The sequence below is a fragment of the Cebus imitator genome, unplaced genomic scaffold (assembly GCF_001604975.1).
Source record: "Cebus imitator isolate Cc_AM_T3 unplaced genomic scaffold, Cebus_imitator-1.0 Scaffold208, whole genome shotgun sequence".
Lineage (NCBI taxonomy): Eukaryota > Metazoa > Chordata > Mammalia > Primates > Cebidae > Cebus > Cebus imitator.
The window spans coordinates 2577895-2604286 of NW_016107523.1; the positions used below are offsets into that span (position 1 = coordinate 2577895).

General features: G+C 35.1%; 1 protein-coding gene across 9 annotated transcripts in view; it reads left to right on the plus strand.

Moving 5' to 3' along the window:
• The window catches only part of DMD (dystrophin), a 2133401-nt gene that overhangs the window by 1578705 nt on the left and 528304 nt on the right, over window positions 1-26392 (plus strand). For all 9 annotated transcript variants that reach the window (XM_017548497.2, XM_037745683.1, XM_037745686.1 and 6 more), the window contains one exon: window positions 16473-16662. In XM_017548497.2, coding sequence (XP_017403986.1) covers window positions 16473-16662 — 190 coding nt within the window. The remainder of the gene's footprint in view (window positions 1-16472; window positions 16663-26392) is intronic.

Sequence of the window (26392 nt, forward strand, 5' to 3'; positions counted from 1 at the left end):
ATATATAATAGATGACTCTTCATATGTTGTAAGGGGCCTGTCTTCTTCCTGCAAAATGATTAAAACTTTGATCAGAAACCAGACTTTAATAATCCATTCTAATTCCCAAATGTATGTTACTGTACTGTAAGAAAAATAAATATTTCTTCTTTAGGGGTATGAATTAGTTAAGGGTATTTATAATATGGTGTCTGGTAGGAAATATTAAGCTTTGGGTGAATAGGGATGTTTGGGAATAACAAGGCTAAGAGAGATGTTGCCCTTACTCACTTTTCTCTGATTTGTTTTTTCTGTCATTTCCCCAGTGCTCCTGTCCTCACCTTTGCCTCCCTCCTTATTCCTTTTTTATCTCCACTGCAGCCTCAATGGTATTTCTCGATTAATGTTAGCATTTGCTTCCCATGAGCTCTTGGACCCTGTCAGCTTCCATACCTGTTCCTGCTCACATAGTTACCTATCCCCAGTGGTTACAACCTGTCTTCTATCTTAGTGCACTATAGAATTGTCTTACTTTCCCAGTCTCCTGTTCCTCAGTATTTTCCCACTTTTTTGTTTTCCCATCTGTATATTTCTCTTCCATGTCTGCACTGTCATCTGCTTAGAAGATGGCACTTAAGGACATTGCTATCTGAGCAAATCTTCAACACAGTCACCATGAAATATGGTTACTTTGTCACTTTCCTTTTTTTCCATAGTGTGTGCAAACTGCCTTGATCTGCATAGAAAGGTGTAATAATAGAGGAAATAAAATGCACAAAAATGTCCTTGGTTTTCCCACCCCCCAGACATATAGGAGAGAAATAATTTTGAACCAGATACACAGAATAACACTTATGTCACATTGACATGGAGTTATCATGTTAGCATATTATTTGAAATTCTTTCCTAGGACCTTGACATTTGTTCACTTTTTGTTTTCAAATTATATTTACCTATCTATTAATTGCAAATTGCTTTTATGTACCTTTTACCAAAGAAAGGTTGTTCATTCTGAAAGCTTTTATTTGACAACTTGTAAAAATATTCACATTGTGTATTTATTTTCCCTTTCTGGTCCGAACTCCAGTTATCTTAAACTTTGTGCAGTTTTAAAAAAACGTAACAAAAAAGCTTCCTTGTTGTCATTCTTGTCAAAACAGGTTTACCAGACTTAGGTAAACTTAAAATAGTTAGTGTAAAAGTTAAAAAGCTGATTTGCTCCTTCCAGCATGTTTGTTGCCTTTTCGCCACAGCAAAATTGTAAATGTAAACTTATTCCCTAGGAGATGAGCTGGGCTGCAATTTTCAGCTAATTGGGAGAAGCAGCCCTGAGTTGAGCACTGTCAGGCTGATTTGAGTCTTAAGATATGATGATGATTATTGTGTCAAATGCAATCAAGAATGTGGGCTCTGAACTGACTAAAAGGCTGGCTGTTTTTAATTCAGGTTCGTATATGAAGTAGGCTTCCGGTTCACCGATAGTCACAGCTGGTTGTAGAAGAGAGCAATTTTTAAAATGCTATTTCATTCTCTATGGAGCTGTAAGGATCAGAGATTGGATGCACAGGTGGGAACACATCCTCATTTTCTCCTGAAACATTCTATTAATTCTCAGTATCATATACTTTATCTTGAAATTCCCCTGTGGCTCTGTATACTTTGTAACACCTTCTTTACTAGTATAGGCCAAAATACGTAGATAATCTGCCCTACTTACACATGCAATAGTTTAAACAATGCCCTGACTCTAATTTTAAAGAGAAATAAGAGTCATTTATAATAAAATAATACGTGTTTTAGTATGCAGTTATTCAGGCAGGATCACACTGGAACACAAGTGAAGCTTTTAGATCATGAGACTATGAATGCAGTATCAGCAAATGCAGAATGACACCATTGTGTTGTATGGAGACTCAATTACCATGAGAAGCATTGGTCATTCATAGCATAACTTTCCAAAATGCTGAAGGACTCTTGGCAAAATTTCTAATACCGCGAAATAAATTTTTTCTTGGATTGTTGTGGTAGTTAGTTGCATGTCTGACAAATTCAATGTCTTAAAACCTTGAGGAAAATGTCTTATGTTTATATGTAAAATTGAGTTAAGTTCCAGGTTTTGGTGTTTATAAACAGAGTTTCCACATATATGCATGTCCAGTGGAATATTCCAAAATGCTGTCAGACTTAGGATAGTTCTTTGTTGTACAATAAGTCTACCGTCTTCATGCCGTCTCTATAGAATGCTATTATAGTAACACTCGTCAATCACTGTGATAGTCAACTGTCCTCCTTCAGTTTCCAGAATGCCTCTTTTTTTGTGGCCTGTATAATTTGGTTAAATGTTTTTACAGACAAAAACTGATTTGTGAATTAATGAAATGGCAATGTTCTTGATAAGCCTAACCTATTTGTGGGTGATATAGTTGTCATTTTTACAAGACTAAATGAAATTACCATTTAAGACCTGCCAGATTGTCTAGCCCAATCTTTTAAAATTCTGTGATTGTCACTGCAATTATAATCTCTTTTTATCGCTTGAATGGCATAGTCTTTATAAAAGCGTGGTGATATCTCGAACTCCTGACCTCAGGTGATCCACCCGCCTCAGCCTCTCAAAGTTCAAGGATTGCAGGCATGAGCCACCCCACCTACCCTAAGCACTTTTCTTCATGAATTACTCAGTCTCAGGTAGTTCTTTATTGCAGAGTGAAAACAGGCTGATACAGCATGTATGCATTTCATCTGAGTTACTAAATTTATTGGCATAAAGTTTTTCGTAATTTTCCCTTGTTACTGATTTTTTTAAGTGTGTGTGTTTTTTTTAATGAGGGTCTCACTATGCTGCCCAGTCTGCTCTTGAACTCCTGGCCTCAAGAGATCCTCCTGCCTAAGCCTCCCTAGTAGCTGAGATTACAGGGACATGCCACCATGCCTGGCTCCCTTATTATCCTTTTAAATATCTTTAATTAAAAACCCCTTTGATTTCTAATATTCAAAAAATTTAAAAGGATGTGATAACACTTGTCTATTATCCTTCTCCCCACATAGCCATATCAGTTGCCCTCTAACCAGTTGTTGACAAATGCAGTTAAATTTTATGTAAAAATTGTGAGATATTACTGCAGCTGTCCAAGACATTTAAAGTGCTTAGTGGAACTTACATGAAGGCCTTAAGAGAAGCACAGACCGATTTATTGAAGAGATTAACTAGCTAATTTAGTAAAACAACACAGATAATATGCATACAGAGATAAATCTATGTGGTCTAAATTATTGAGACAAAAATAATGTTTTACATTGAAATATGTTTAGACAAGTAGGTAAGCAAAATACAGTAGTCTATTTGCATTTCATCTGGGCATTTGACAAGGTCCTTCATTATATTCTTGTGAGTAAGTTGGAGAAATACCGGCTAGATGCAAGGTAAATTGGATGGCTTAGAAGCCATTTTATGATTTTACACAAAGGAGCTCAATTAACAGACCAGTGTCAAGTGGTGATGGAAGATCTCTGGTGTTGTCACAAGCTTCTGTTCTCAACCCTGACACACTGGATGTTTTTGACAGAACATGTGTAGAACTACAGACAGGCTGCCCGTCAAACTTATGGGTGATAAAAAGCAGGGAGGGCAGGAGTATGTTAGGTGACAGAAGCCAAATGGGTGTCTGAACAGGATGAGTTTTAAGGCACTTTTGGTACTTCATGTCTGAAGACCAAGATCAAACTTATAGGCAACCTGAACATTTGCCAAAATAATGGGTTAATTTTGACAGAAGTTATTATTTATATGCCCTCTGTGTATTTAATACACCTTAAAAAATATTGAAACGACATTCTTTACAGAAGCCCATTTTGAAAATTCAAAAAAAAAAAAATTAACTTCGTGGAAGAGTAACAGAAACTCAGTCATCGACAGCTAAATACGATGTGTTGCCCAGTAATTTCATGGCTAATATAAAATTTGATGAAAGAAACAAACTCCAAAGATTGAATATCTGCACATTTACAAAGCAGAACACAATTTTGGTCACAGAATTGCTCATTCTCATTTTTAACCATCTTGGTTATAACTGAATAATAGCTTTTTTATAACAAAGATGATATTTGCAAATTATTATAAGGTTCAATTAAAATAATTTATGTGAAAGCAATGTTTAAACTTTAAAATTTATATAAATATATTATTCAATAAATTCACATCAAGAAAGAATTTTACATTTTTTTAAGAACAAAGGACTCTGGCCTTATTTTTTAGAAGTTATATACCTTATTGATAGTAGGTTTGTTGATTTTAATTAAATTTATTGAGTATCTATTAAATTGCCAGTAACTGTGGTGTGAATCTTTGCCCTCAAATAATTTATAATAAGTTGGGGATTATCAATGATGATGATGATGATCATGAATATCGAGACTATAGTAAGTGGTATATTCATAAGTCAGAGGATTCTTAAAACCAGATGCAGCCCTCAGATTCATTCCTTTCATGTTGACGTTCTAATCGAAAAAAAAAAAATCCTAAATTTATGACTGTTCTTTATAAATTTTAATTGATCTTATAAAAGGCCATCAATACATTTCAAAGTATCTAAGTCTTTTAGATGCAATTTTTAACCCTGGTAATTAAAAGTATGAAAGCAAGAAACTTTAAATCTTTATTTTGATAAGTTTTAATTAGCTTGAGCTATTTGTAATCTCACACCTTGTCATGTAAATCATATCTGAGCCATTAAAATAGGTTTACAATTAGAAGGGCCATTCTTTTAGAATCTACTTAAACTAAGTCACTTTGAGAAATTAATTCATTACTCAATTGGTCTTACTAAAATGTATTTATTTTACTGTAAAATGTGTAGTAAAGCAATGTATGAAGTATTTTATTTCCATGTTAGAAATTTTATGTAAAACATTTCCCAAAATACATAGACATCCAGATAATCTCTGTATCATTAACAAACATTTGTTAACTTATCATTAGGGAAGGCCAAAAATGGATATACTATAATTTTGTATAATTTCATAAGAATTAAAATATTTGATTAATGCCTGTAATACCTTCTTTCTCAATTAAGTCCTAAAGCTTACCTCGAATTCAAAGTTCAGTATTTCTTGTAATATAGCTCATAGATGAAAAGTGAAGATGATAAGCAAAGGAATAATAATTTTTTTCTTTTCACACATATATACACACATACCCCATAATCATAATTCATATAATAATCACAGAAAACAAGTGGCTTTTGAGAATAGTAACATATTAATATCCATCATATTTATTTCACAGGGAGATTGGTGAGTCTACCTTAAGAGGTAATGTCTTATAGTACAGTGGACTAGATTGTTTCAAGATTTGTCATTTATTTTGGCAACTCAGCCAGCCTCCCTGAAAGTCAAGTTTCTCATCTATAAACTGTTCATGATCATTACAACCTGCCTCATTAGCCTCATCAAGCTATTTAAAATATGAAAGGAAATGGTATCTGTGGATCCTGTCAAAGGAGCTTGAAAACTGCAGAATATTATTTTAGTGTAAAATGCTATAACAATAAATGTTGAATCTAAAAGGACTTTTTCTTTTCTTTAAAATTCAGGAGTACCTGTGCAGGTTTGTTATATAGGTAAACTCGTGTCATGGAGGTTTTTTGTACCGATTATTTTGTTACCCAGGTGCTAAGTATAGTACACATTAGTTATTTTTCTTCATCCTATCCCTCCTTCCACCCTCCCCACTCCAGTAGGCTTCCATGTCTGTTGTTCTTCTCTATGTACCCACATGCTCTCATCATTTAACTTCCGCTAATAAGTGAGAACCTGCAATATTTGGTTTTCTGTTTCACATTAGTTTACTAAGGACAATGGCCTCCAGCTCCATCCATTATCTCTGAGGAATCTCCACACTGGTATTCACAATGATTGAAATAACATATACTATAACCAGCAGTTTATAAGCATTCTTTTACTCCCCAACCTCTCCAGAACCTGCTATTTTTGACCTTTTAATAACAGCCATTCTGACTGGTATGTGGTGGTATGTTCTTATGGTTTTGATTTGCATTTCTCCAGTGATCAGTGATGTTGAGCTTTTTTTTCATATGCTTGTTGGCCGCATGTATGTCTTCTTTTAAAAAGTGTCTGTTCATGTCCTTTGATAAAAGGCCTCTTTCAAAAGTCTGTTATTAACCACGAGAGACTACTGAGTAAAAGACTAGGTAATAAAAGTCACAAATATTTCAATATCATGATCCAGAATTTAGATCTGGAGTTATGAAATCGTTCATATTTTCAAATTCCACTGACAGAACTCTGCTATAAGTTCATTTCATGTGCTCACATGTTTTTAGCTACTTCTTTCCTTTTAAAGTAAATCTGTTGTGTGTTTGCCTTTTGACATTAGAAAATTGAACCTACCTGCTTGGCTGTCTTCTGAATATTATGTATCAACATCTAACAAGCTACAGTCCTATTTTTCTCTAAGTTATTGTGGATAAAGATATATATATATATATATACATATTTGCTTAACTTCACAGTCTTATCATGTTTTTAAGAGATGATCTTAGGTTCATCTTTTAAATTGGTTTTTATACTATTTTAAACATATCCTTTTAGAAGAGAAGAGAAGCTACTTGGTCTATCAACAATAGGAAATATATCTTTAAAGAGATTATCACTACAAGTAACCAAAATCAACTTAAAAATTCACATTTACAAATCACTGACAATTTATTTAGAATAGAAATTGTGTGCAACTATATAGGCCAACTCAAATTTAAGTTTGTAATTATCTGGGAAGTAGTGTTAACTCCATTTTTTTCCCTTAAGATCCTTTACAGTTGTATAAATGCCCAAAATAATATTTTGAGTCCTCTGTGTATTAACCAAACCAAATGTAATTCATTACTCCCTGCATTATATTTCAACCTCTCCAAATAGTACCTTTTGGTATTGTAAGAGCAGAAAAACATAAAATACAGATCTTAAGGAGTATTACTCTCTTTAAAAATTCAAGAAAAAAATGTGTGTATAGAGATATGTATTTCATATGTTCATAACATTGTGTACATTTCTTTATCAACTAATTTTTCTCAGTGATTTATGAGTTGAAATACAAATCAAAGGAAACGAGCAATGCAAAGTAAAGTAGAAAACACATTTTCTGCTGCTATCTCATAATGCAGGTCTTTTCAGGAAAGTACTAATGGTTTTAAGGATAGTATATAATTATGGTTGTTTCTCTAATGATAAATTTGCAAATGTCTATTTTAAAATCATTCATAAGGTTAAAAAAAGAGATAAAATGTGTCTCTCAAAATTCTCTACATGATTGATAATGCCTATACTCTCTTATTATCTAAAGTCTAGGTGACATGTATATTAAAAAAAATAAAATGTCTGTATCATTGAAGGAAGTTTACACAGATAGCTTCAGAACTATGGTTTATCTTTGGAGGATTAATCTGTTTCTCATGCCAGTGTCTTGCTACTGCACATGTTAAAAAGTTATCCTGTGGTGTCTGGGGTGACAAAAGATGGGAATGTGTTCTCTGAAAACTAATCAGCAATACATTGGGAACATTTAGGTCGTGGTTTCCAATTAACTCTGGAGAGTTTGAGTAATTTAGTACCAGACCTCAGGAGAGAGGGGATGAAAACCTCGTTAATTCATATGTTGGTGAACAGCAAACCAGCAAATTTGCATTAAAAATGGATTTTTATTTTAAAGCAAAGACCAGCTAGATCCTTTCTGCAATAGTGGGGGTAGGAGAATATCTTTGTATGTTTGTGTTTGCTTATGTGTAGGTATTTATGTCTTTCAACAACCCTGCCTATGGTAGTAATAGAAAATTAAATTTGTGCTCTAAAATGAATACCAGGATTCAGTGACATAATCTTTCTTGCACCTTTCTTTCTTTTAGTACAATGAATGTGTCATAAAGGAGTGGATTCTAATATCTATCTTCAGAGTTACAAAACCTTCTTTTCTAGAATGCAAGACTTGGGCTATAACCCCAGCTCTGCCACTTAACTTGTATACAACCTTGAGAACATCATTATAATTCTCTCAGAATCAATCTCTCCAACCCTAAAATGAAATCAGCAAAAACCTGTACTGTATATTTAAAAGGCTTTTATCTTTATGAAAGTTAGTTAGGCAAACTTTTATTGAGCACCCGTCACTCTATTTTGAGATAATGCCTTGCTAGATGATCTCCACCTATTTTGATAGAAAGAGTAAAAATTGTTTAAGATACATTTATCACTTATTTTGCAAATAGAGATAGAAGTCTATGAATGCAGATTGATCCATGTTACATTTGAGCTACTGGTAAGGACTCCAGATGGTTTACAGCCTTAGTCACATTGTAATTCTGGTTAAATGTTTACATATCTGTCTCCTTTGCTAGACTTGAATATGTTAAATGTCAAAGTCTATGTATTATTGAATTTTCTGTCACCAGCATCAGGCACAGATCCTGGTACACAATAGATATGGAATAGATGTATAGATGAATTATTGAACTAGATGTTGGTAGGCATGTGGAAATAAGAATGAGGTTCAAAATTAAAGATAATCTATATCAAGTTTAACGCCATTGGCAGAAAATGAAATATCCAGCTGAGAATACAAAGAAAAAGAAGAAAGGTAGAAAAATGGAAAATATCTTGTGAAGTGATGATAGAATAAATCTGAGTAGGTTTGAAACTATATAAAGACTTACATGGATGTTAGCTTTAAAAAATATCTTCCATGCTGTATATTAGATCTGTCATTCCTCGTGCTGTGGATGAAAAGCAAGAATAAGAAGTTAAAATAAAATGATGTCATATTTTCCTTACTTTACAGTTTCATAACAGAGGAGAAAAGAGAAACATTCTCCTACTGCTACAACCCTTCTCCAGTCATATTCCTAGGTAGATATTGCCCAATGGTGGATAAAAACCACAAAGTTGTTGCTAGGAATGGACTACTAGTTCAGGCAATGTTGACAGATTTTGCTTAGATTCGTGCTTCTCATTAGAGCACATTACTAATAGAATTGCTAGATATTAAATTACTGATAGAATTGCTAGAGATTTCTACAAAGTGCTGTATATCCATAGTTGACAAAATTCTAGCTTCTTCTCACAAATACAATATAAAGTTATGTTTTAAAATCAAAATGCGTGAGAAGCGCTCTCTACCTTTAAGATACATACGCTGTTGCAAGATGGACTTCATTCTTATGATACATTTATTGTCCTTGAAACATATAGATTGTTAGATAGTAAATAACTAATAAATTTCTAGAATAAATACTCGATTCGCTGGTGCAATGAAAGAATGAGATAGAAGCAAGACTTCTGAAATGGTGAAACAATGATAAAATTGGACAAAACTGACAAAAGCCACTGAAGAACCTGGAAGTTAACCAAAAGCACACAGCAAAGGTGAAGGGTTTTTGTTTGTTTGCTTTTAAGAAAAACTGATGAAATTCTGGTAAGAACATTGGTAGTCTGTGGCATTTTAGCCTGGCATTTTAGCCTCAGTTGTTTCTAATTATTTGGTTGTTCTTTTGGGTTTTCTTTGTGGCAACCATATTATCTTCAAATAATTACAGTTTTATTTGGTACCTTTCAAAATGTATGCACTTATTTTTCTTGTCTGATTCCACTAGCTAGGACCTCCAATGCAGAGTTAAAGAGTAACGTTGATAGTGGTCATCCTTGTTTTAAAGGGAAATGCATTTAATATTTTCTCTGTACTGATGATGAATGCTTAATACATAGTGGGGCTCTTACTATTTCCATAATGTCTATTTAATGAGTCTCTCCTCTACCTACTACTTTGTAAGATGTCTTACAAACATGCAAAGGGTAAAATAGCTGTCATTGTTTCTAGCAGAAATGACTGACTTGACAAAGGAGTTTTAGAAAACTTCAAGAGAAGATGATTAACATTAAGGAATGAGGAATGGAAAGGCAGCATTGGACCTGATGATTGCAAAGACTCCTATGACCCAGGGATGGGAAGGGGTGGGGAAGGAAAAGGACAACTTACATCAGCATCTTCAATTATGGTGACAAGGTATCCTCAGAGATGTGCTCTCAATCCTTCTTAAGCTGCCAACCCATTTGATCACTGAATGAAAACTATGAGCCCTGTTTCCCAAAGCCACACTAGGAATGCTTCTAAATTTTCCCCATTAAAGAATAATGGTTGCTTCCTCTCTTCCTATTTGAATATCCTTTATTTCTTTCTCTCGCCTGATTTCCCTGGCCAGAACTTCCAATACTATGTTGAATAAGAGTGGTGAGACAGGCATCCTTGTCTTGTGCCAGTTTTCAAGGAGAATACTTCCAGTTTTGGCCTATTCAGTATGATATTGGCTGTGCGTTTGTCATAAATGGCTTTTATTATTTTGAAGTATGTTCCTTCAATACCTAGTTTATTGAGCATTTTTAACATGAAGGGATGTTGAATTTTATTGACGGTTTCTTCTGCATCTATTGAGATAATCATGTGGTTTTTGTGTTTATGTTATGAATTACATTTTGCAGTAACAGAAAACCAAACACCCCATGTTCCCAGTTCTAAGTGGGAGTTGAACAACAGGAACACATGGACACAGGGTGGGGAACAACATTCACTGGGGCCTGTCAAGGAAGGGCGGGGGATGGAAAGCATTAGGGAAAAGAACTAGTGCATGCTGGGCTTAATACCCAGGTGTTGTGTTGGTAGGTGTAGCAAACCACCATGGTACACGTTTACCTATGTAACAAATCTGCACATCCTGCACATGTACCCCAGAACTTAAAAGAAATAAAATGCAAAAAAAAAAAAAAATCAAAATGCAATTTACTAGCAACCTAGTAGGAGCTGGTATGGTTATAGGAATTTGAACTTCAGATTAACTCTGGTTCTGTGAGTAGTGATTGGTAGTGCAAGAATCATTTTGATCTTACATCTAGCTGCTGCTAAGGTCACCCTGACCTATATCCCACCAAAAAAATAAAATAAAGGAACACGATAATGATCCTTTAATCCTTCTCCTAAAATATCATAGGAAATGCAAATAAACTAGGAAGGAAAGATTCGGAATATTTTATTTGGTTGGTCTACAACAATGCCAGGGCACCGGGGCATAGTGAGAGTGTTATTTAGCAGAAGACTGAGTTCTTTGAATGTTCCTGATTTATCATACTTAAAAAAAAACCTGGGCAAAATAACCTTTCATATCGGATTGAGCCTTTTTCTAAAAATAATATATTTCTGTAATTTTATTTATTTATTTGTTTGTTTATTGTACTTTAGGTTCTGGGGTACATGTGCAGATCATGCAGGATTGTTGCATAGGTACACACATGGCAATGTGGTTTGCTGCCTTCATCCACCCCCGCCCCACGTCACCTACATCTGGCATTTCTCCCCATGTTATCCCTCCCCAACCTCCAGCGGCAGTGGAGGGGATGTTGAGTTACTTTAGTTTTTTTTCATTTTTTTTGTTTGTTTGTTTTCCAAATAAGTAGAGAATATTAATGTAAAAAACTGGAGAAAGAAAAATGATATGTGCGTGTTAACAGCAATAATTTTTTTCTTTTAAAGATTCTAAAAGGTCTGAGACCTGTAGCATTAATTATTTGAGTGCCCTCTCTTCTCTCCTCCCCTCCCATCCCATCCCCTCCCTCTCCCCTCGCCTCTCCTTTATTTGTTGTTTTGCTTTTGGAGCAGGTATTGTTCAAATATCTGTGGTTTGGCTCTGGCATTTTTTTCCCACCATGCACTTCCCCCCATTAACTTCACCCTTGCTTGCCACCCTGCAGTCATACAAATGATGAATAAAAATAATTTTGCTGTTGTAGTGTAAAAAAAAAAAAAATGTGAGTAGTGATTGATTGACCACCATCCCACCACCAGCGGCCCCTCCCTTGGCCCCCCCCACAACATACCCTAGTGTGTGATGCTCCTCTCCCTGTGTCCATATGTTCTCATTGTTCAACTCCCACCTATGAGTGAGAACATGCGGTGTTTGATTTTCTGTTCTTGTAGACACCATTATAATCCCACAATATAATGCACTGATAAAGTATTTTTCATCCTCATATCTAATAGTAGAATAGTGTCTATACCTTAATTAAGCTCTTCAGGCTTATCTTTGAAAGTAACAAATTTCCCTTCCTTTGTCCTTTTTATGTATTACGTTAGCCATAAGAAATTGATGATATTCAACTCTATGGAGTCTTAGAGATTTATTCAGAAATGCCATGATGTATGTGTGTGTGGCGAGGGTAGGGTTCTAATGACAGATCAGAATATACTTATCTGATTGCCTCATTATCAGGTCTTAAAAAGAAAATGGATGTGCTGAAAACATGCCCTCTGTGATTCTTTACCTTCCTGTGAAATTGTCTCTGGATAAACACTTTCTTGGGCAGGTGTAGGGTTGCAGTAAGCTTTATAGCTCTAACACTCTGCCCCTTCAGTAGATTCTTGCTTGTAACTGGTGATAATGCAAACCTGCATTGTCTATAGGTCTCCTTAAAGGGCAACCAACAGTGCTGTAGCAATTCAGGCACAATTGCTGCATGTGAGAATCCTCTATCTTGTTCCCTTTGGAGATCACATACATTTCTTAGGCAAGTATATTTTTTAAATCCTTGTTCAGCGTGACAATTCAAGAGGTCAAGTTGCCCCAGAAAGAAGATTCAGAGAAAGTGATTAGCATGAAGGAATTTTATTGGCGAGTGTTCTCAGGATTAACACCTGTGAGGGGAGGAAAGGAATGGGAACAGGATTGGGCAGAAGGAGAAGCTAGGCTACTATATAGTCACAGCTACAACACAATCAACCCTCCCCCTCTCCTTCCTAGCCTTGCCCGGGAGGATCTCTGAAGTCTGAGGTAGGTGAGCCATTCAGAATTGTCCTGAATTGCAGAAAGGGACACAGGGTTTTATAGCCCACAAATCTCCCATCAGTTACTGAATGCAGCCAGCCTCGGGAACATAGTGGGTAACTTTGAGCTAGGCACCCCTCTTTAGCTGAGGCCAGTTCTCAAATAAGGATGACAGCTGAGAACCGTCAGCCAGCAGCACTACCAGCAGCTAGGGTCAGAAGTATTTCAGTTCTGAAAAGGAGTCCGGGCAGCAAAGCTTAGCATCTAGTAAACCAGCAGTTCTCAAATTTGGTCCCCTGCAACTGCGGTTCTCAAACTTTAGCATATGTTGGAAGGCTTGTTAAAACACAGGTTGCTGGGTTTTACCTACAGAGTCTCTGATTTAATAGATCTAGGCTGAGTTCTGGGAATTTGCATTTCAAATAAGTTCTCAGACAAGACTGGCGCTGCTGGTCCAAGGACTACACTTTGAGAACACTTTCACACTGCCCTTATTTACATACTGAGAACAGTACAGGGTGCCCTTATGAATAGAATGAAAACCTTTGGAAATCACATTATTCCTTACTCCATCAAATTTTCAGCTATTTTTGTGCACCATAAAGTTGGAATAGCTGATTATAAAACTTTGTTATGTAAACAAGTACTTAACCAATACAGTAGATTCTGTTTGCATAGCATTATTACAGCTTCTAATATCTGGTCATTGTTACTTTTAAAATTTAGCCAAATTTTCTCCAGGGCCTATAGTTTGATAATAGTTTGATAACCTGGACAAAGAAATTATTAAAAAATCTAATTCAATAACTTTAGTTTTTTCCTAAACATCTCATTTTCTTTATGATTCTTATTTTTACATGTTATTTATATAAGCTATTTAAAACCATATGGTTCAGAAAAATTTTAAACTATATGATACATTTAGAGCATTTTGAATGTGCAGATATGGAAATTAAGTATTCTTGACTCATCCTAGTCTAGACCGGGCACAATTAAAATTTAGGAGTATAATGTACACACATGGATTCCGAGAGAAATGTAGCCTTAAAACCCCCAACACAAGCAGGAAACAACAGTCTTACCTATTACTAAAGAGGCATGTACAGGAGCTCATTTGAGGAGATTTTCTGCTGTTAATGCCACTGAGTTTTTAACTTATTTTCCAAATTAGAAAATATTCAGCCTGATGTTGTCAATATTTCAGACCACAAGGGTATCATTTAGGAAAATGGTTCCTTACTGTCCTGAAAGAGTTACTGTTCTTCCCTAAGGGCTTAATTTACAAAGCAGCAAACTTGCTGGTAGGATTTGGCTGAAAATCTCATTGTCTCCGTAGAACTCTTTCATCTGATTTATGTGCATTGCATTTTGCAAATAACTCTTGGAAAGTTATTTACTAGTTACTTTCTCTTGAAGCAGAGGGTAAGTGGCATTTCTAGTTTAAGGATGGAGGAGCTAAGATGCATCAAGTGCAGCTCATCATGAAGCTGATGCTGATAAAATGCACAATACTGAATTCTCTAAGTTTCACTCTGCCACGGGAGAATTTCATATTTTTAAATTTTGTTTGAAATTGGACTACATTAGGAAACATGCCAAATGTCTAACCCTGCATTTATATTCTGGAATGTGACAGCTTATTTCTATTCCAAATTTTGCACTGGAGATGGAGTAAGTCTTAATGCAAACTGCATGAAACTGCCACTTTTGTAGGTCAGACCCAGTCAATTGTCAGCAGTTACACCTGGTTCGAACTGTAAGGTGCATGCCCAATTGTAACGTTGAGATTCTTGGAGTTGTTGCAGTCGTTCTGAATTTTTAAACCGTAATAAATAAAAAAATAAATGACTAATTTGATGTCTCTCCTTGCGTTGATAGTTTGCCTGAAAACTAGATAAGCAGGGAGCCAGCAGTCCGCGTTAGCCCCTGAACTACATGAGGTTTAATTTATTTGCCCAACCAGAACCTTACACTGCCTTTCAGCTGTGCAATATTAAAGTTTATTTAGGAGTTGATAAATAGCTTAGTGCAATGCTTACATTTTTCCAGTAGCTGCATCCTCATAAACCTATTCTACCCTCCACCAGTTAATGCAGACAGAAGATTTTTATCCAGTATGAGCACTGAAACTCCACTGTGGAAGACTGTGTGCTCAGCAAAAACCTCACCCATGATGAATAAACAGCTCTTCCGGGGGCTTTGCCGCCGCTGGCTCGGCAGGAGTTGTTTATTGCCTGGTTTGCACATCCCATGATAAAGTTGCTGCTGAAATAAATTGCAGTTTTGCATAATTATTGACAATCACATCTTAACAAGCAATGTGTATCATATTCAAGTGTTCAATTTTTTAAAATCCATTTTTAGCTTATGTTTAATCCCAGAAAGTGTTTGTATAGTAATAGAAGGCAAATAAGACTTTTAAATAGAGTACTAATTTCCTCATTGCAGACAAAGTTTACCTGAATCTTTTTCAAGGGGACTGTTATTGCCTAAGGCAATTTTCCTTTCTAAGCTATTATTATGTAGATGTTTGCTGAGGGCATATATGTATGTATCCACAATACATGCAATTTATATACATATGATCAAAAATATGAATACATTGTTAAGGTTTTTGTCATGAGAGAGTTTGTTTCATCCTTTTAAAAGATTAGAGGAATGGGGAAGTGGATTGTGGGTAGAAGGAAGTAATGCTTTTGAGTCACTGTAATGTATGACTGTATAACGTGTGGGGCACTCAGCTTCATGAATTTTCTATTTTAATTCTCGTCAAAGCAATAGACATTGCAGATGAGAAACTGAGAATCAGAGAGGTAACTTGCCATATCACGTAACTGGTAAGGAACACTGGGAATTGAACTCAAATCTGCCTGGTTTTTAAGACTCTAATCTTTTTCATTACACATAGCATTTTTATTTTGGTAAATGTTCTCAGTTGTATGATCAAATGATCATGAAACACAATAGTTATAACTGGTGTCATGCAAAATGATAGTTTGCACAAAATGGTAATTTCTATGAAATGTTATTTCTCTGCTTGTTAGTCTTTTCTCCTTTGCCCTCCAATTCCCTTCTTTTCATCTTTTTCTCTAGTCTTTTCCTTTTGACTCTAGGTTTGTATTTTCTTGACTTTTCTCCTTGCATATCGAATCCTTGTTTTCTGCCTCAGGGCGGCATCAAAGACAAGCATGGTACAGGGATTTTAGAGTTTTAACTATAAAGGTTAGTCTCAACTTTGGCAGTATATTTAAATAAGCTTTCAAAATTGACCAGCAAAAACTACAAAATTGAAAAAAAGATACTTTGAACTTTCAAATATTCAAGTAGATATGTATTTCACATATATATTTAGGAAACCTCTGTGGAGAGGGGTTTATAGAAATCTGTAATTGTCATTCTTGCATACCTTCCCCCATGCAAACGCCTTTAAGTTGAATAAAAATGAAAGTAAATAGACTGCACGATATTATAGTTGTTGCTTAAAGGAAGAGCTGTAGCAACAACTCACCCCATTGTTGGTATATTACAATTTAGTTCCTCCATCTTTCTCTTTTTATGGAGTTCACTAGGTGTACCATTCTGATATTTTATAATTGCATCTGATTATCTGTTCCTTTGTAGGGTGAGTGAGCGAGAGGCTGCTTTGGAAGAAACTCATAGATTACTGCAACAGTTCCCCCTGGACCTGGAAAAGTTTCTTGCCTGGCTTACAGAAGCTGAAACAACTGCCAATGTCCTGCAGGATGCTACCCATAAGGAAAGGCTCCTCGAAAACTCCAAGGGAGTAAAAGAGCTGATGAAACAATGGCAAGTAAGTCAAGCATTTCCACTTTAGCACTCTTGTGGATCCAATTGAACAAATCTCAGCATTTGTACTTGTAACTGACAAGCCAGGGACAAAATAAAATAGTTGCTTTTATACAGCCTGATATATTTCAGCTTTTAGACAAGGAGGAGAGAGGCAGAGAGAGAAGGAAATATCATTTATAATTCGACTTAACACCCTCATCTTAGAAAAAGTACATGCTCTGACCAGGGAAATATTTGCATATAAAACCAAAGCTTTGGTCAAGGAGAAACTTTGCTCAGAGAAATAACTTAGGGATTGGTTTATTAAATTTTAAAAGTTGACATTTTTGAGGGTTTATTTAATATTTTACAGGGAAAGCATCTGTATGAATTGTCTGTTTTATTTAGCATTGCTAACTGAATCAGTTTCCCTTCATTACTTTCAAATATGTTTTGAAATGTTAATCTGGCATTTTGTAGCTTTCTTCCTAACATGATCTGTGAAAATAAAAATGAGATGGCTAAATTTGTCATAGTTAATAATCAAACAATTTTCAGACAATTGTTTTTCCTAGAAACAAAAATTATTGCCATAAAGTCCCATATGCATAAACAGTGAAAATAGAATTTGGGGTAGTTTTGTTTAAATGGAGTGTTGGTGAGAATCATATTCTATAGTACAAGGAGGCTCTTAAAGTTTATTCTCAATACCTGATATAATTTTCTTGAACTATTACAGAGCTTTGTTATGTATAGTTGGTTTTCCTGACTTGATATAATAACTTTACTAGTCGCTCAAATACACTTTAGAGTATAATAATAAGATGATTGATTTTTTAGACTAATTTCATTTTTTGATATTTTTAAACTATTATGAAAAACACAATAGTATATTCTAGTTTGAAAAATAATTCCAGAATCAAGTCACAAGAAGCAGGAGTTCTCCTTGCTTCCTCCTATTGTTCTGCTTCTCCTGTTTTTCTTTTTTGATATGATAGTTGATCTACTTTGCTGCTCTGGTGCATAGAGTAAGTGACAGTGGCATATGGCTTCTAAATTTATCATTCTTGCTTTATCATCCTCCCTTGACCCCACTTTCTCCCCCAAAATGCATGTTGAGTTAGTTTGATCGTTTGGAGGTAATTCGTTTAGCACAATACCAGACTTTATAGATATCTCCCATGGCTTGTGATAGAATGTAAGGGCAATGCAAATTTAGAGGGTTTTTTGCTCACTTTTAGATGTATGGCTAGACAATGTACTGCTGTGACATATTTGGCTTAGGCTATTTCATAAATAAAATTGTATTGTAAAATATTGTAAATACTGATAAAGCCACTCCAGGATTTTATTAAATACATGGGTTTTCTGACTGGGCACAGTGGCTCACACCTGTAATCCCATCACTTTGGGAGGCCAAGGCAGGTGGATCACCTGAGGTTAGGAGTTCAAGACCAGCCTGTCTAGCCTGGTGAAACCCCATCTCTACTAAAAATACAAAAATTAGCCGGGTGTGGTGGCCTGCGCCTGTAAACCCAGCTACTCGGGAGGCTGAGGCAGGAGAATCACTTGACTCCAGGAGGCAGAGGCTGCAGTGAGCTGAGATTATACCACTGCACTCCAGCCTGGGTGACAGAGTGAGACTCCATCACAAAAAAAAAAAAAAAAAAAAAAATGGATTTACATTTTACTCATCAGCTATGGTAGGTAAATAATAAACTTTAAGTGTATTTTTAGCAGATTACTTTGAAAAATAAGGAATAACCCAACGATGACAAAATAATGTCAGAGATTTAGTAACATCTCTTAAAATAGTGAATAATTCTACTTAAGAGCAAAAATACAAAAATAAATCTATTTTCTACCATACAATTTATATTTATAGCTGCTGTATTATATAGTAAAAATGTATCTGTATTTCTAATCCTGAGAAACTGCAAGTTTCTAAATCATTGAAAGGAAGAGTCACCATGTGTCCTAACTATATTTACTACAGAAGAATGGAGAATAAACGTTTTATGTTTAGGTTTCTGATCTCTTTCAAAAACAGTTGAAAATTATGCTGAGAAAATGTCTTAGTTTATGCCATGTTACTCAAGAAAATGTATTTATTCATATTTGTCCAGTGGCTTAACCAAACCAAAGTTTATTTGTTGCTCACGTAAAGTCCAATGTCAATCAGGCTACTCTTCTCTGTCTTTGAGCTAGGGCACATATTACACATAACTTTCAGTGTACCTGAGGTAGAAAAAGAGAGAGCTTGGGAATAGGGCAGGGGCTTTTTACTGCCTAAACCCCAAAGTGATAAACTACATTTATTCTCAAAATCCAGATAAAACTCCCATAGAACTCCTGAAAACCTTAACATTGGCTTCTTAACTATAATAAGATTAACTAAGATTCCAAAATTATTTTAAAACAGAGACAGTTTCCCTCTTTACTGTCAGTTAATGTGTTTTCTATAAATCCCACATGCCCGAGGTTTAAACTACATTTTATGGATTGAAACGACATTTATAGCCAACTTTGATTTTTAGTCAGATGGTTGGATAATGATCTTTTGGTGAAAGACTTAGAGATGACATGGTAAAAACTGTAAACTACTGAAACTATTGATTATTATTAATGATACATGTCAGCTGATTGAATCGAGTCATGAAACTGATATTGAAAAGCAACAAATGGAAATGCCAAGCTTGAAAACAAATAAAACAGCATACCTTAAGAGATTACATGCAATTTCAGTATTTCAGCTAAATGAAGATGTTTGCCTTTTTCCTCTATGAATTTTTATTTTGAACAAAAGGAATTTTCTATAATATGTATGTAGGAGAAAAGTGAAATGGCATACCTTTTTACTTCATTTGAAGAAACTGGTAGCATTGTATTCATAAATTCATGCTATATAGCAATCATAGAAAAGGAAATTTGAAATGCCTAGTCAAAGCAACAACTCTCCCGACAGATTTTGATGTATCTGTCTACCCCAAAAGTACTGATGCTTTACTTCATAGAAATGCTAGTGAATGAAGAGAGAGGGTGAAAACCGTCACAAAATTTATTTTTCTCTGTCAATCTGTTTTTCTATATATGGAGACTCCATCTCTTGCTAGACTATCTATCACTTTTGCCTTTCACCCGCTTCATATTATTCTCTCAGCAATAATCATAATTCATAGGTTCTTTCAACATACCTGTAATTTAAAGCATATACTTTCTGAATGGAATTAACATGATTAGTTCTGCTCTGAAAGACATTAGAATTTCCTCTTGTTTTATAAAAAGGTGTAACTCACTTTCCTTACTAAAATCAAGAACATTACAGTTGCCCTTGTACGTCAGGATAAGGAGATATTTCTTATAAATATTGTTATTTCTAATATGCTAACTGGAATTTTTAAGCAAATGTGTTTTTATAGAACACTATATAAAGCCTTTAGGGGTGAAAGTTTCAGGATTTTCAAATTGCAGATTTATTCCCTTAAATGAAGAACTATATTCGTAATTGAATCAGATTATTTCTCTGTCCAAAACATTTTCTGCTTTGGGCCTAAGAGAGTTGACAAAGCTGTTCATGGTTCAAAGTACTAACATAAAACCCTGGGTAACTAACTGAAAATGGAAAGACTCTGCGTCTTCCTGAATATTTTATAAGAGTTTCACAAATATTAAGTGGTTCTCTAAGTACCCCTGAGAGATATTAGCTTGTAAAGACGGTGTGGGGGTGTGGGTATGTGGTGAGGAGAAATGGTCATAAAGGTGGTGTAATTAATATATTTTTTTCTCAGCAAGACAAACTAAGGAGCAATAAATAGATGAGATTCCTTCATCCGTGATCTGGGCCATGTCTCAGTTCATATCTTTCAAATCACTCCCTTCTCTAATTTCATGCTAGGTCTCCTCTCAATCCCCCCATTATAAAAATTTTCTTCTGATAAATAAAATATTTCCAGAGAGACAAATTTGATAAACTTCAAATTGCACATCTGAGTATATCTATGAATTAAGATATATTTGATTTCTAATATGTTATTAAAATTGAAGAATCTCATCAAAATTTTGTCCCACTGATTAATTGCAAAGAAAGAAGGAATGCAATCTTAGTAGCACAATTAGTACCTTGAATAAATTGGAGTATCATATTTCTTGGACTGTCTGAGAATGTAGAGGCAATTGAAGAATCCCTAATTATAAGGAGGAGAAACATTTAGTGTATTCCTTCCTGTTGCTTTACTTTCAATTAAGTTTTATATGTATTTTTTAATCCTTCTATTTTGATTGTTAACTAAAGAGTGTGAAAGTGAATCTTGATATTTTTATATTGCCTTGCGATGAATACCTACTGCTCTGGATATTTAAAAATTATACATATACACACACACACACACACACACACACACACACATACACACACACACGTGTGTGTATGTGTGTGTGTGTGTGTGTATAATTTTTCTGATAACTTTTATTAATTCAACATATCTTTACTAAATGCCTGCCATGTGTCATGGTGTTCAGAGAGATGATTTTCTTTCTTTTGGGCAGGGTGGGTAAGGGAAAGAAGGCTTATACAACAGAATTTTATTTCTCATAGTTCTGGAGGCTGAAATTCCAAGATCAGGGCCTGGTGAGGGGTCTGTTCCTGGTTTGCAGATGGCTGCCTTTTCCCCGTGTCCTAACATAGCTAAGAGAGATAGAGCTCTGATGATACTTCCTCTTCTTATAAGGGAACTAATTCCATTATGAGGGCCCCAAGAAAGGTGCTTTTCAAACACAGTTCAGTAAAAGTACTGGGTTGTATAATCAATTTAATGAGTATCAATCCATATTTTAAAAATAGAAATGAATGAAATTAATAGAATAGAAATAAGGAGTCCATCACTTTTAAGTAAGCTTCAGTATTGTTCACAAAACTGGTTCAATGGTGTGTGTATATGTGTGGACATACTGGATCACTATGTAACATATATCTAAAAGCCTCTGTATTTTGACATCATTTCTGCCTTTGGGAGGTTCACATTCCAGAGGTGAAGACACACATCGTAAGACAAAATTATAATAGCATAATGAAAATTACAGTAGAGAGCCGGACAGGGTCTAGTAAGAAACAGAAGACTAGGCTAAGCCTGCCAGAGAGGCCAGAAACTCACCTAGAACAGTGGATTTTAACCTTCCTTATGCACTGGGGGAGATTTTTTAAATATCTCTACCCGCAATAGATATCAATTAACCTGAGCATAGCATGTCCTACCCATGAATCTATTGTCCAGTGGGAACCTCTGTTTAAAGTAACTCACCTCAGAATAATTGTTAGGAGGTATTTAGGTTCATGGAGTTAAAAAGAACATTCGCGATAGAGGATATACCACATCCAAAGGCTTAGTCAGTGTGATAGTGTGAGAATCTCAAGGAACTTGGCTGGAGTATGGTTGCTACAATAAATGAAACTAGAAAGATCAGATGGGGCTAAATTATGTGGAAAGACAGCATGATATAGCAGCTAGAGTATGGATCTTGTAAGCAGGAAGACCCCTGATTTACCACTTACTAGCTTATTGTCTAACCTCTGAGTCCTGATTATACTCTTCTATACAATGAGTACTTCACAGGGTTTTGTCATGAATAAATAATAAGATATATGTAAAATGCATACCAGAGAGGCAGACTATTGGACTTGAAGGGCTCAGTAAGTGTAAGCTGGCTCTCTCTGCCGCTTGCCACCTATTTTTAAGACTGGACTTTATTGGTTATCTTTGGGAAGTCATAGCCTAGTTCTAAGCAAGGAAATGAACTAACCAGACTTAGGTTTTTGAAAGCTCATTCTGGTAGTGGTGAGGAGAATGGATTGGAAAAATATGAGACCTGTGCAGGGACAACAGTAAGAAAGTTATTTCTGTTATAAGCCAAGCAAGAATTGATGATCAAAGTGGTGAGGGTAAACAAACAAAACAGATATATGAGCTATTTGGAGATAAACTCAGCACTGTCATATATTCTATGGGAGGTGGAGATGACGGGAAAATGTGAGGTAAAATGAGAAGTCAGTGCCTGCTTACCACTTGGCATGATTGCGTGAAGGGAGTATCTTCACTCAATCATGAGTTGCAGAATTCAAGATGGCAAACAGTTATGAGTAGGGAAGTCAAGGTTGTGTTTGACTTTAAAGTATCTGTAAGTAAAACTCAGAGGTGAAAACATTACCTCTCTTGAAGCAGTTGTGAATGTAAATCTAAAGTTTAGTAAAATACCTGGTTTAAGGATTTAAAACTGAGGGACATCAACATGGAAGCCTTAGAAATAAATTAGACACACAAATTTATGTCATTTTTAATTGAATTTCTCCATGCTGCACTCAGAAATACATCTAAATGTCACCGAAATGTTACTTACTGTAGCACAGAATTGGTATTATGTGATACTGTTGTCCATGTTATTCAAAAAGACATAGGGACCCTCTTAATGAACTAATTGTGAAAAAAGACAAATAATTAGCAAGGCTTTGGCATAAAATTCCTATCATGGGCTGTGCGTGGTGGCTCACCCTGTAATCCCAGCACTTTGGAAGGCCAAGATGGGCAGATCGCCTGAGGTCAGGAGTTTGAGACCAGCCTGACCAACACGGGAAAACCTCATCTCTACTAATAGTACAAAAATTAGCCGAGCATGGTGGTAGACACCTGTAATCCCAACTACTTGGGAGGCTGAGACAAGACAATCACTTGAACCCAGGAGGCAGAGGTTGCAGTGAGCCAAGATCACACCATTGCACTTCAGTCTGGGCCACAGAGACTCTGTCTTAAAAAAAAAAAAAATCGTATAATGGAAAAAGTAAGTCTTTGCATAATGTATTCAAGATCATGAAAAATTATTTCCAATAAGATAATTAGTTTCTTCTCTTATGTAAACATGGAAATTTTTATATTTTCTTTTATTCTCATATTTCTACTATAAAAACCCCGTCCACATTCACAATACTACTGACTATAGTGCTCAGGAATACTCAAGCCCCACGTGATTGGGTCTTACTATATTTAGTTGCTTTATTATTTTCCCCTTTGAGATCCTGAATTTCTGTAGATCTCAGAGAAAATCTGAAACGAAATAAGGAAAATAAGTAAAAGTTTAGAAAATGGAGCCAATGAGGACAAATGTTCAGGACTGGTCTTTTGTCTCCTGCAGAAAGAAAGACTGAATACAGAAAATTAGAATTCATTTTTGGTCCAATGATGAAAAAAAAGATCACCCTAATTTAATGCAACCTGAACTTAGCTATTTGATTCTAAGTGTTGTACCATTCTGGACCATGTTATCATTGTCTTGTTCATATGTAAACATGTTAATCGTATTAAAACCTTTAAAACCTCCTTTTCTGGATGTTGCCATTACATTAAGAACTTATCTAGAATGATACGGAGTAATCACTAAATTGAATAACTTTGTAAATCAGATATTGGATTTTGTAATTTTATTTCTACAAACCAAAAGAAAAGCCCACATAGGTAAGAAGACACTGTGCATATTGAAAAGTCAATTTTGTTAGCCTCTAATAACCATTGTCTTTTTTTCCTCGCAGAGCTTTTGTGAGGATCTTACAAGGTAATAAATATAAAAGCACTTTGAAAAAGCTTTCAAGTGAAAGGTCCTTATTAATTTTATGAATTACCATTAAACAAAAGTCAAACTGAAGATATAAATCTAATGGTATTCTCTTAAAAGTCAATGGATCAAAGTTATATTAATTAATAAAGAGAATAATAACTAAATATTTCATGTTTCATAACTGGCAAAATATTTTTACTTTCATTTTCTAATTTGATCGTTAGTGAAAACCTGCGGTGTTGGTACTATTATTATTTCCATTTTCATTTGAGATGAATAAAATTGGAGAGGTTAAGTAATTTATCTGTTGCTGCTTTTTCAACAATCAACTAAATTTTATTACTCCAGATTAGAAGGGCAATTATATAAACTAAAAGCTTGTCACAATAAATGTTTACTTTTCTGGGATTAAAATCAACATGTTTGATTATTAAGATAGTTAATAATAACTGATCATCATCATTCGATTATTAAGATAGGTAATAATAATAGCTACCTTTTTAAAATAGTTACTGTATGCCAAGGTGTATACTAAGTGCTTTGCCTGTATGATGTAATTCCATTATATATTTATTACAGAGGAAACACTTTGAGAGGCTGGGTAACTTCTGCTAAGGTAACACACAGCTACTGGTTGAGTGCCCCTTATTCAAAATGCTTGGACCGCAAGTGTTTTAGATATCAATTTTTTTCTGATTTTTTTTTTTGTTTCAGATTTCTTCAGATTTTGGATTACTTGCATTATAATGACTGGTTAAGCATCTTAAACCCAAAAATTCAAAATTGGAAATACTCCAATGAGCATTTCCTTTGACAGTCATATTGGCACTCAAAAAATTTCAGCTTTTGGAGTATTTTGGATTTTGGATTTTCAGATTTGGAATGCTCAACCTGCATAGATAGAAAAGTCAGTATTTGAACCTAAGTTTGACTTTGTGATTTTCTGCTAACCCTACTGTCCTACCCATTACTGTACATTGACTCAGCATTAGAGGCAAAGACCTAAAATCACCAAAAGCAAGCTTCAAATCTCTCATCTAATAGAAATTAATGGAAATATTTCTATTTCCTAAACATCTGTCTTTCCTTTACATTTTAAAGTCAAGTTTCTACATCTACCTCTAGACTGAAACACTTCTCTATGAAATCAACATAATTACTATATGCAAATATTTTGTTCAACTCCTCATTGCCCTAGAAGTCTACTCATATTTTTTATTGCTGCCACTACAGTCTACTGAAAAATATCTCACCTTTTGACTTGCTGGGTTGACAATTATACTAATTGTCTCCTTACCTCTCTAACCACTTATTCCTTCCTCTTTCTTTCTTCCTTCCCCTGCCTGCCCCTACCCCCCTCCCCTTTTGCACTTTTATTTTAAGTTTCAGAGGCACATGTGCAGGTTTGTTACATGGGTAAATTGCATGTCATGGGAGTTTGGTATGCAGATTATTTCATCACTCAGATAATAAGCATGGTACCTGATAGGTAGTTTTTTTATCTTCACCATCCTGCTGCCCTCCACCCTTGAGTAGACCCTGGTTTCTGTTGTTCCCTTCTTTGTGTTCATGTGAACTTAGTGTTTAGCTCCCGCTTATAAGTGAGAACATATGGTATTTGGTTTTCTGTTCCTATGTTATTTCACCTAAGATAATGGCCTCCAGGTCCATCCATGTTGCTGCAACGAACATAATCTCATTCTTTTTTCTGGCTGCACTGTATTCCCTGGTGTATATGTACTGCATTTTCTATATCCACTCTACCATTGATGGACATTTAGGTTGATTCTATATCTTTGCTATTGTGAATAGCGCGGCAATGAACACATGGGCGTGTGTGTCTTTATGGTAGAATGATTTATATTCCTTTGGGCACATACCTAGTCATGGGATCTCTTGGTTGAATGATAGTTCAGTTTTGAGGTCTTTGAAACATCTACAAACAGCTTTCCACAGTGGTTGAACTAATTTACACTCCTACCAAGAGTGTATAAGCCTTCCTTTTTCTCTACAACCTCATCAGCATCTGTTATTTTTTGACTTTTTAAAAAGCCATTCTAACTGGTATGAGATGGCATCTCATTGTGATTTTGATTTGCATTTCTCTGATTATTAGTTATGTTGAGAATTTTTTCATATGCTTGTTGGCCACA